General features: G+C 41.7%; 1 protein-coding gene across 2 annotated transcripts in view; it reads right to left on the reverse strand.

Annotated features, from left to right (window-relative positions):
- Positions 1-459: 459 nt before the first annotated feature.
- LOC122781796 (endothelial PAS domain-containing protein 1-like) overlaps positions 460-12503 on the reverse strand; it is a 78140-nt gene continuing 66096 nt past the window's right edge. Inside the window, exons 8-16 of one of the 2 annotated variants that reach the window (XM_044045815.1) lie at positions 10382-10529; positions 9926-10134; positions 9635-9843; positions 8630-8746; positions 7208-7761; positions 7021-7108; positions 6311-6404; positions 6008-6217; positions 460-5385 (exon numbers count right to left, since the gene is read on the reverse strand). In XM_044045815.1, coding sequence (XP_043901750.1) covers positions 5234-5385; positions 6008-6217; positions 6311-6404; positions 7021-7108; positions 7208-7761; positions 8630-8746; positions 9635-9843; positions 9926-10134; positions 10382-10529 — 1781 coding nt within the window. In that variant the 3' untranslated portion in view covers positions 460-5233. The remainder of the gene's footprint in view (positions 5386-6007; positions 6218-6310; positions 6405-7020; positions 7109-7207; positions 7762-8629; positions 8747-9634; positions 9844-9925; positions 10135-10381; positions 10530-12503) is intronic. The other variant, XM_044045816.1, reaches the window with a different exon arrangement.

A 12503-nucleotide genomic window follows, 5' to 3' on the forward strand; every position in this document is an offset into this window, starting at 1 on the left:
AGTTAGAGGAGCAGGGTTTTAAACCAACAGAAGTAATTAAAACCACCACTGAACAAAGGAGTTCTACAGGGCTTTGTAATAGTGCCACTATTATTTGTTTCTAATGAGTTACCACAGAATACAAATGTTATATTGCCTCAGCATGTTATGCTGAAGGTTTATTTAATGTATTTGTATGACTTTAACTAAAATGTGATCGAAAATCAGCATTTAAATTTTTTAAAATATTTTATGACATTTTGCTTATACTAAAAGAAAGAGAGAAAATAATGTGAGTATATATTTTATAAAAAGTAAATCAAAAAAGAAAAATAATTTGCTACATTTAATAATCTAAAAACATGTTTCTACAATAATGAATCAATTCCATCACAGCTCTGTTTTTTTCATATAACATAAAGATAACATTATCATAAAAAAGTAAACAGGCTACAACAAACATGAAGCCGACGATGGAGGTAAGATTGGCATGCTTTAATAAGATACCAGTGCAGAAACACAAAACTTTTTATCAGGTCCCATGTATAGTAATAACAATAATGACAATATATGATAATAATAATGATAGGATTAATAATAAGATCAATAGAATGTCTTTTAGCACATTAAAAAATGTAGAATTAGCTAATATAACTGTACTGTCATAAACAAATAGTAGCTCAACATGGATCCCAGAAAAACAACAACAACAACAACGACGACGACAACAAAACTTACACAAGAAGAGAGATGATGCTGAAATTGTCTTTAAAGAGGACGTTCAGTGATGAAAGAGTGAATTCAGTCCTGACACCTTATGTTTTACTTGGGGAAACTCCTTCAAACAGTTCAGAGTGATTAGCACATAGCATCCACTAGCGATTCACTTCCCTTTGAGATACGTGTTGTTATTTTTGCACCTTTTCTTTGTGTTTTCTCGTAACAGTTGTTTCAATACAAGGCGCTCATGTTTGAAATTAAAGTGTTTTAAAACAAACATTGTTTCAATTTAGCTCATGTCTGCTTCAAGTTAGCAGAACAGACATGTAAGCAGAAGTTCTCTGTTTATATTTATTTTAAATTACACTTTCATGAAAACCTTAACACTATTTAGGTCAAATCTCTTTCTGGTTAAACTTACTATGATTGTGTACTATGACCAAACACAACATACATCTTTTTAGACATTATCTTCATCTTTACACACACAATGCAAAAATGAAGTAGGAAAGAATTTCCACTCATGTATTGTGAAATTCCTTGAAGGAGCTTGATCTGAAATATTTGAACTTAAAAAAATATGATTGGAGATTCAAATTCTTCCAACATCCCAATGTTTAATCCGAAATGGTGCACGCTGAACAGAACAGCGTGGAAGTTGGATTACCTAAGTCTACGTTACTGGATTTTATGTGTTTATCGCACTTAACTCAGAACACAGGAGGGGCTGGAAATACGGGCAAGAAAGTTCTTGCGAATTGCGCTCAGAAAAAAATAATTGCTTTGCGATTGGTGTGAATTCACCGAGAGACTTCTGTCACTGGAAAGACACTGTGCTGATTATCTGAGAATCAGCTGTTTATTTTATATAAACACCTGATTGTTGACAGAGGGTTGCAGAAAACAAATTGTGCTGCTGAAGGGTGAAAACACGTTGTATATTTAGACAACCAGAGGTTCATAATAAGGCACATTAACATTAAAATAAACTTTTAAAGAACATTTCAGCATAAACACAACATAAAGCAGAATACAGTGTTAGTGGATCCATGTGATAAAAGTTGTACAAATGACACATATGTGGACTATGAAGCACCGATAATTGTAAATATATATACATATACATATGCATATATGTATGTATGTGTACATATATATATGTATATATACATATACATATACATGTATATCCACCTGGAAAATTGATTGTATGATTCAATTATGTGGCAACCTCCTTAAATATTCAAAATGCTACATATCTGAAAAGTGAAGATAAAAAACAAAACAAAAAACTGATGTTTGCCCTTAAATGTGATTTGTTTTTCTTTGAATCTTCTTAAAGCAGGAACACAAACTGTACTGGCCAGCAAACAGATTCAAAAGATATTATTTTACGATAAAATTCTCAGCAGGGGAATAATAATAATAATAAAAAAAAAAAAAACATAAGAGGAAACAGCACTGTGAGGGATCTACGTCTACGGCAGGTCGATAAGGACAAAGTACCAGGACAAATAAATCATCTTCAACATTAGTTTTAGCTTCTTTTCTTTTTCTTTCTTAAATATATGGTATATATGGTAAATGTGTACAAAGCTCAATAATTCATAGTCATAAGTGGTCACCACACAAGGACAGTACATGATGAGAGAGACCGACCGAGAGAAAACTGCAGAGAACTGTTGATGATATGACTCATTATCAATGCTGTGATTTTTGATTTCTATAACTAAGCTGCCTGGTAACGGCAGCCGCTCTGTGTCATGAATTCAAAAGGGAAAAAAAGAAAACTGGCTTTGTCCTAATCGTGAAGAATAACACACACACACTTCACAGGCTGCTGCTAACACTGCTAACGCTGCTACATATACAGAGTGTTAAAGTAAGTGATAATGCTGCAGTAATAACACAGGACTGACCTCTCCTGAAGTGGCCTTTTATTTAATACCAAACTGGAGCACTTCAAACCCTGATTGGCTCGAGTGTCTCCATCAGTGCCTTTAACGCCCTCTAATAATCCTCTGGCTGATTCAGCACATGGTGACTTCTATAAATCTCACGGAGCCACAAACGCACCAGGCAGACATTTGTTTCTACTCATTTCTGTGGAAATCAATGAGTTACATAATAATAATATTAATAATAACAAAATAATAATAATAATAATTATAGTAATAATAATAACAATAAACAGGTTACCCAGTGATTCGTAGCTGTGAAATGTAAATTAAATCTTCAGATTTTTGGACTCTTAAGTTTAGTCTGACATTTTATTGCAAATGATTAAATTCCAGTTATAGGAAGGCTCATGGAATCAGAATGTATGTATTGTTATTAAAAGGTAATAACATAGAACAGTCTTTCTTGCCAAAGCCATGTAGTATTTTTGGGCAATTAGACTATTTATTATACTATGCGGTGAAAATGTTGTTAGTACACAGGTTAGATTATATTTGCATATGACACAGAAGTTAATATTTAAAAAATGTCTGCCTGGATCCGTGGAGGGGCAAATGTTTGTAAAATCCTAAAGGGATTTTAAGGGCAGATGAGGCTCCTCCCCCTTTCTGTGCAAACACCTGGTGTGTTGATGATAATGATGAGGATGATAATGGCTGCTGCCTGCAACATTTCCTCACAGTGTAATTTGTACAAGAGTTCAGTTTGGTGAATAATGCTATAGCTTTGCTGCTGACTGCGTATACTGAAGGTGTAAGAATATACATATATACATACACATACACATACATATACATATATATATATATATATATATATATATATACATATATATATAAAATCTCTTTGAGGAGAAGAGAAAAAAAGAAGATTTGACTAAAACCATCGCAGAAACAGATGATGATGTTGAGATGATTCAGTCTGTTTGTAAATGTGACACAGAAGACAAATGCAGCCATTTTGATTGTGCTTATTGATTCCCACTTCTAGTAAGAGTCTTTAAAATGTAACTAAAACTAAACTAAACCACTTTTCCAGGTGTAAACCAGTGTATATGTTTATCTAGTTAACGATATTTGCTGATCCAGGAGCAAATCTTCACAGTTCCATGTTGTATCTACTGCCCTCTCTGGTCAAACACCAGCTACAGCATTCCACTCCTTCATCACCCTCTTGTCTAACTGCAAGGCTCATCACAGACTCCTCCCCCTGTCGCTTCATCGTCTCTCTCTCTCTCTCTCCACCATAAGAGATTGTGAGGCTGCAGGAGTTAGCCTCAGAAGAGTTAGCCTCAGAACAGTTAGTGTCACAACAGTTAGCCTCACAACAGTTAGGCTCAGAAGAGTTAGGCTCAGAGGAGTTAGCCTCACAACAGTTAGTTTTAATATGAATAGTTTTAATTACCCCAAATATTTTAAGAAATAGAAAGCACAGTATGAGCTTATGGTCCATTGATGTTTCACGGTTTATACCTTGAAGATGCCACTGCTTAAGATACTGAGGTTCTTCAACGACTAACATTGAAAAAGTGGATCATAAAATGAAACTTTGAACTGAAGAAATGTCAGTTCAGACATTTTAACATAGACTTTTTATATATTATACACTTTTAATTTGGAAACTCTGATAGATTCAACTACATAATAACTTCTTGTGTAGGAGAAAAGAAGTTCAATCTTATGCTACAGTCTCGGTAGCTGCTGCTATGACAACAGTTGAAAACCACTCCAAACGGCTCCTCCCTTTGAACAGTTAGTGATCGATTGGAATCAAGAAGCAGAATCAAAGAGCATTATTTGTGAAAAATCCTTCGTTTTTCAGAACCGATTCATGGCTGTTTGTTGCGCCTTTGACTAAGACTTGAAAAGTGGTCTGGTCTAATTGCTGGTCAGACACTGAGAGTTAGAGAACACAGTGCTTGTGTTAATGTGTAGGTAATGTAAGAGCATCTTCTCCTCAGAGCAGAGCTGATAAAGAGAAGGTAAGGCGGGACTCAGCTGCATAGAGTTTACATCACAGGAAACAGGCCCTGGATAAGACACAGGTTTGAATCTCTTGTCTTTGAGATTGTAGAGATTGTGTCTGAATTCCACACTTCTAAAATACCCTGTTCACACCGAAACCCAAGTTCAGCCTTGCGTGTCTGAATGTTTAGCCCAGACCCGTGTCCACACTGAACACAGGACCTGGGTCAGGCTTATTAAACTGTCCCACATTGACCTTTTCTTACCAAGTGACTGGGGTTTTCATTTGTGTAGGTCCTCGATGGGTTTGGCTCAATGCAGGGACACTTTTGTATGATGGAGGTCAACCTGCACATAATCTGAGTCAAGAAGAAAGAGGGCGGGTTTAAGAGGCTTGACTCCTGAAAGAATCAGCATACAGAACAACAGAGAAGGCAGAGTGAGCTAAATAAAGCAGGAGCTGGTTGTGAATACTATTCCCTAAAAATAGCTTAGCCTCTGGGTTGTCGAAGGCTCAGAGGCATAAAGGTGATAAACAGGACTCAGGCTGTAGGTTGAGGTTCAGGGCTAGGGTTAGGTCTGGGTCTTTGGTGGGGTTTGAATGTGGGAGACTAGGTGGCCTGGTCCAGGGCTCTAAGCAGGTCACAGCCCTGGAGGAGATGCAGGTTTCCCTGCAGAGGGACGTTGACCTCACAGTCGTAACGGGTCAACTCCGGCAGAAAGGAGGGCTCAAACGAGGGGCCCAGCAAACGACTGGCTATACCTGCAACCACAGAGAATCTGCATGTCAGTGAGTTCACGAACAATTCTGTTACCAAATGTCCATCCATGAGTCCAAGACAGTGTATATGCTGATGACATTAGCATTTTTACAAGTTGTTTCCTCACTAAATTACAGACTGAAATGATTGATAAGGAAGTATGTTTCCCCTTTTCCACAGACAGGAATGCTGTGTTGCATTAATCAAGGCAACAACAGGTACTCAAGGGAATAAGTGCCTACGAATTAAAGCTACTGCCACCTGCTGGCCAGGACAGTTACTGTATCTCACAGTTTACATAAATCCACAGGTTTCCTTTCCATGAAAGACGTACCTACAGTTCTAGGGACTTCAAGCGTGACGTAAACTAATAAATTATAAGGACGAGGCTGTGTTGTTGATGTTTTGACTGCACGTCATCAACAACACTCTGAGTGGAAATGTATACCACACAGATCACCGGGAATAACTCCCCGGGGTAATTAAGTTCCTGGTAATGTTGGTGGAAAGGGGGCTACAGATGGCTGTTGACTCAAGTTTGCTTGGTTTGGTTTCATTGTTTAACTGTATTTTATTCAGTGGGTTTTATTGGTGTTGTTCTAGTTTAGTTTATTTGCAGCTCACCCTCCATCTTGTGAGATGGTGCAACGTTATAATCGAAGTAGTTGCAGCTCTTCAGTAGAAAGCCTTTCTCATTCGTGGCGCATGTCCCGTTTCCTGGGTACTGACACTTCCTGTGTTGCTGCAGGGAGCTGGGGTGTGAGGGCAAGCTGCCCGCTAACATTCTGCTCACTCCCGACTCTGAGAGAGGACAGCGAGGTGACACAGGAAAATCTGTCAAACGTGTGTGTTTATTAGGTATAACTTAATAAAGTATACAGTTATACTTAATATATACTTTAGTATAAGCATAAAAAGTACAGCTACCTGTCAGTGATCCAGTGCTGAGGGAGCGATCCATGTCCATGCAGCTCTCACTCCTCATCCTCTTCCACATGAGATCTGAAGGCTTATTTTCACCCTGAAGAACAATAATAATAGGAAGTCTTGGTCTGATGATGATGATGATAACGTTTACATTGTTACGTTACATAAACAAATATGGGATTTTACTTTATTTTCACTTTTTACATTCACTTTCAGCTTGGTTGGTTGAACAAGGTCCTTATTTCCACATGACTGTGTATGAAAATGCTTTTATTCCTATGGGAACCTCTGTCATCTCACCTGCTCTATTTGTTACACGTACATTAAAAGAAATCTGGACAGACCATAATTCGTGTCACAGAAAGTTAGCACGATGAACTAGCCAAGAAGTGTTGTTCATCATCATCAAGCTGTGATAATGTATAATTAAACATAAACTACAACTTAATGTAGTGTGTATTTCATCAACAAGTAATTCTATTTAAAAGTCCAATAATTGTACAGTGGGTATTTGCTACATTCATAAAGATTTTTATGTCAATAAATAAACTGATAATACTATAATTTCAGGTGAGGGGTTGGAACAGGTGAGAGGTTGAAGGAGGGCAGAACAGTCGCCCACTTACTCACTGCGAAGTCTCAGACAGGAGAATCTCCAGAGATTAAACTTCGCTTGACTCAGTCTTGGTCTTTACTGAGCTAAAACTCACCACAGCCATCTGGTTGAAGGAGCGCTTGATACTGTTGTTCCTGGCTGGACTCAAGTCTCTGTAGGCTTGTACAAAGTTGTCCACAGACCTGCACACACATGAACACATTTAACATTCGTACTGGTTCCAGTGTTTGTTGGATGTAATGATCTAACTTAAAAGGAACTTCTGCCTCTTGTTACATCACCTCTGCTTCTGCATGACCTGTGCCATGTCCTGTTGGCAGGAGTCCATCAGGTAAGACTTGGTGACTGGGTGCTGTTGTTGGTAGGTTAACAGAGGATCCGGGGGCCACTGCAAATTCTGCCTGCCACCCATAGAAGAGAGGGGGGTGTTTGCCGGGGCCTGGTACGGTGGGTTCTGCATGTGCCCCATCATGTAAGATGCTGTGCGGGGGTTTGTGGGCCCCTGGCTGGAGCTTCTCTTTTCCTCTGTGACCCAGGATGAGGCTGCAGCAGGCCGGGGCTGATAGTGACCATGGGGTTGAGGAGGGGAGGACAGGGGCTGGAGGAGGCTGGTGACATTGCTGATGGTCTGCTGGGATGCCTGGTTTGTTTGTGGAGGGCTGCTGCTGCGGTTACTGCTGCTGCTGTTGATACTGCTGCTGCTCCCCATCATTGATCCTGCGGGACTTGTCTCCAGGGACTCAGACTCTGGGATGATGGGGTTCAGCTGGAAGTCCTCTCCGTCCATGGGGATGTAAGGAGCTAAAGTCTCCAGGTCCAAGTCACTAAAGTCCATCTGGAAAGTAGGACAGGACAACAGTTAAAATAAAAAAAAAAATGATTGAGTGAGGAACACATGGATGTGATGGCTCTGCTGCGCAGATGGTCCCTGGAATGGCCAAACAGGAAAGTGTGAGCCTCACCCCCACAATACACTGATTGTGGAATGGTTGCATTGCGTCTTTGATCCAGTGTCGAAGATGATATACAGGTAGCAAAGTGCACTGGTTACAAACGAATCACCAATCTCAGCTGACATCGGGCGATAGGCGGGGTACACCCTGGTCAGTTCACCAGTCCATCGCAGGGCCACACACACATAGAGACAAACAACCATTCACTCTCACACCTATGGTCAATTTAGGGTGTCCAATTTACCTAATCCCCACATTGCATGTTTTTGGACTATGGGAGGAAGCTGGAGAACCCGGAGAGAACCCACACATACACAGCTGAAGTGCTGTGTATCCACTTCAACCTTCTGCACAGTTGCACAGAAGGGTCTGTGCAACTGTGCAGAAGGTTGAAGTGGATACACAGCACTTCAGCAGAATTCAGTACAAGTGGGAGAGGAAGCAGGAAAATGAAACTGCTTCCTCTCCCACTTAAATACAATCCTTGCTAGCCCAGACTGCTCCTGTTTCTTCGGTGGGTAGAAATATTGCTCTGTTTGTTCTGTTTACAACATACACAGTCGAACCACGAGCAAACCTAATCCCGCGACTGCAGCCGTGCAGCTGTGCGGACCTGAGATGAAACCAGTGTAACTTGTCAGAGCTGTGCCGATCAGAGCGCAGCACAGTTCTGCAACCAGTGAATTTTGAGGTGAGCAAGACATTGAATAAAAAAAACATTATGTTGATGGCAGGAGGAAGAAGACAAACCTCAGTATTTGCAGATGTGCTGCTGCCCTCTGTTGTGTCCAGAGCAAACAGCCTCTCTGTCAGCTCCACCCTCAGGTCACTCTCCACTATGCTGTAGTAATCATCTGAGCTGTTGGGCTGCAGGAGGACGACGGCGACAAAGAGGAGAGAATATAAAAATGAGAGAAAAAGGAACCATTCACTCTCTCTGACCTTTTTCCTTCCAAACATCCATCCAATACCCACTGTTAGTGACCTCTGACCTCTCACTGAATCACTTAAAGAAACAAATAATGAAATGAACAGCAGCAGTTGCCCGATGACAAACACTTCTTTCACAATCAAATATGCTGTAATACCATCATTTTATTTACAGTAGGTGTCATGAACTATGGCAAAGCAGAACAATGGACTCAAATGCAGGATTCTGGACACGATTCAGTAAGTAAACTAGTTTCATTCCAGGCAGAGGTTCAGTACACTGGAGGTCAATAAGATCAGGCAGAGGTACAAAAAAACGTCAGGCAAAAAGGCAAGGTCGTAAAAGGCAGGCAAGGTACAAAAACACGAGAAGACTAGACTATGGCTGTGAAAAAGAGTGCTGGAATGTGAGCTATGAACTACAACGAACTGGCAACGAGACAAGACACAGAGGGGAATATAAGCAGTGCTTGATTAGGGAGTGATTGCATGCAGGTGTGGAAGACACAATCAGGGATCAGGTGCACGCAGACGAGGAAGGGGGCAAGGGCAGACAGGAACCTGAAACAGAGACAAGGGTGAGTGATTTCAAAATAAAACAGGAAGACAAGACATGGAACATGAAGGGAGAAACAAAACAAGATACTTAACAAAAGTGACCAAAATTATGTAGTTTTAATCTCCTTGTTTTTGTTATGTGGAGCAAAGAGAAGCTCAGTGGATATCTTTCATATTTGATGGGAATGTCCCTGCTACATTTCCCAAATACCTCCATATGCAGAAACTACTTCTAAATAACTCTTCTAAATCTGAGTGTGTTGTCACCGTGGAGCAGCTGCTGAGGCTAGGAGTACCACTGGCTGCTGGTGGATTCTGCCGTGTTGCTGTCGAAGCAGCCATGTTAGATGCGTCTCCTGAAGTGGGAGCTGAGGATTTGCCTGACGTGAAATTGACAGGTTTGAGGCTCTCTCCGGCCCAGGACGGCGGTCCTAGTGGGAGCATAGCTTCTGCAGACACCTCGCACTGAGAGCGGCCTGAACAAAGACATGGAAATCAGCGCTGAACTGTTTCTGAATAAATGTGCGTAACAAAGTAATGACGGAGGTGACTACACACCAAAGTCCAGGGAGATGATCGTGTCTCCGGGTGTTGGAGCCAGCTGTGCCAGGTCCTCTGGCTCCTCCTTCAGTTTGGTGAACATGGCGTCTCCTGGCTCTCCGGTCACACCTGCACCTCCAGCAGTGAAGAAGTTGCTCATGTGTCGAGGCTTGAACAGAGACTCGGTCTGCTGCAGGGAGAGAACCATCGACTTCTCCTCAACGTCACTGCAGGAGTAGAGCACATGCAATCATAATGTCAGCTGGGGGTTGTGAAAGGACACAGGTTCACTCATCCACTTCACCTGAAAGAGCAGATCATGACAAAGTGACTAATAACATACACAAATATGTGAAGACAAAAACATCATGAAAGGTTATAGGAAAGTAGGGCCTCATCAAAAACATCATGAAAACATCATAGCAGTCAATAAAAACTGTAGCGTACTGTAACATGAAAGAAACATGGACTTACCTGAGGACATAGTTGATGCACACGATGCACTGAGGCTGTGAGTTGCGGCTGTTATATATGACAGTTCCCTGGGTTTCCACCCAGATGTAGCCTCCAGTCTTAGCGAGCAAACGGTACTGACCACTCACTGCCTGACCCTTGGTACACACTGTAGAGAGAGCGAGAGAGAGAGAGATGGTATGAACTGGCTCGGTTGACAATGATGATATTGAGGCTAAAGGCCCACCAGAAAACACAGTACATTATTGTATTATTGTATTTTCACTGCTTGGCTGATTAAAGGTGTGTTTTATGGCTGTAATGAGGGACACACTTCTCGTCCCAGCGCTGCTGACTAAGCACAAACCTTCCATTTGTCCATTTGTAAAGTAAGACATGAACATTTAAAGGCCGGGTCCAGGTTTTTATTCACACCAAAATGCTTTCCACAGGTTTTTATCACATCATATTGCATTAAATTTACACCTTCAAACATGAAAATGTTACATGTTTGCCTGGGAGCAGATTCACTTCGTTTTGAATTGTGTTCCAAACACTGACCCCGTTTATGCCTTCGAACGGTCGGCGATTCAAGCTCCTATGACCGTTTGAACACACAGACTCATGGGAGCTGTCGTTTTTCATTAACCTTGAGGACATTTTATTGTAAATTGCTGCAGAACTTCAGCTCATAAATGCAATTCACGACATCCATGTTTCACCAGACTCAACCTCCACACATCCTCAGATCATAAATGACCAATTTAAGGCATACTATGAAGCACTCTACACGTCACAAACCCCCATGAACGCAGCCCAAACCCAGGCCTTCCTGGATGGCCTAGAATGACCAAAAATGAGTACAGAAGATCAAGCCACACTCGATGGTCAGCGCTCCCCGTTAAACTGGCCGGCCGAGTAAACACAGTAAAGATGACAATCCTGCCTCGGTTCTTATATTTATTTCAGATGATCCCCATCTTATTGACCAAGTCCTGGTTCAAAGTGCTGAGCAGTTATATTACCTGCTTTATTTGGCACAACTCCACCCCACGGTTTAAAAGAGCTTATCTGGAGATGTCTGAGAAAGCAGGAGGACTGGGTCTGCCTCATTTTTATTATCCTTTATTATTGGATTGCACTATTTATTCTGTCACACGTGTCCGTGTTGTGACATAGACAAGCTGACATGTAGCTAACAAGTCCAAGAGCGACAGAGTCCAGTGTTTATCTTTGAGAATCTTTAGTCGTATTCACAGAGAATCCACTTAACATCTTTCCTTCTTTTCTCTTTTTCCTTTTCCTCAGTAAGGTGAGTGTGAACCCTTGATTTGGAAGAGGTCAAAGAATTCAGACCTCGCCAGAGACCTGTTACTCTGATCATCCAGGAGGATGTTAACGTTTGTGGCCCTGTCTGGGTGTGCTTTGGGGTAAACCTTCACCAGACAGATCTTGGAACAGGATCGGAAGCTGCTACAGACACCTAGAGGTGACTGCTGGCCCGGGCCCTTCACCCTCCCCGCCATACTGTGAGGGGGAGTTCTTGTTCTCTGTGCTCCACGGTGGAGGTCCAGGGTGAAGTGCGGCTACATGGTCTTCGCTATCACATTCACTGCATTTCAGAGCCGCCTTACAGTTCTTCGCTAGGTGGGTTGTAGAGGAGCAACACTTGAAGCAGATCCCATTCTCCTTCAGAAAGGCTTTGCGCTCTTCAAGCGGCTTGCTTCGAAAACCCCGGCACTTCTTCAGAGGATAGGGTTTTTGATGAATGGGACACTGTTTCCCGATGTTGTCAGGTTTGAAACTTGAACAGTCTGATTGAGAAGTCCAGCGGTGTGCATCGACATCTGTTTTGTGAGTAGAGATTTGTCTTTTGACGTTTCTCATTCCCCTTTCAGGTTGCTCATACTTAGGATACTGGATGTACGTTTTTGAGGGGGTTGGAGTGAGAGAGAAGCTGGGATCGTTTCTTCTGTTGATGTAGGAAGACTTCCATACCCAGTAGTTTTCTGGTCGGTTGCTGAACTGGGTGAGACCGGAGCTCACAAGCTCCCGGTGCACAAAATACCTAGCAATGTCACTCATTCCAGTTGTGTCGCCAGAATGCGGCTGTGGCGGGGCTCTGAAAGGAGAGTAATGAGGC

The sequence above is a fragment of the Solea senegalensis genome, linkage group LG15 (assembly GCF_019176455.1).
Source record: "Solea senegalensis isolate Sse05_10M linkage group LG15, IFAPA_SoseM_1, whole genome shotgun sequence".
NCBI classification, from domain to species: Eukaryota; Metazoa; Chordata; class Actinopteri; order Pleuronectiformes; family Soleidae; genus Solea; species Solea senegalensis.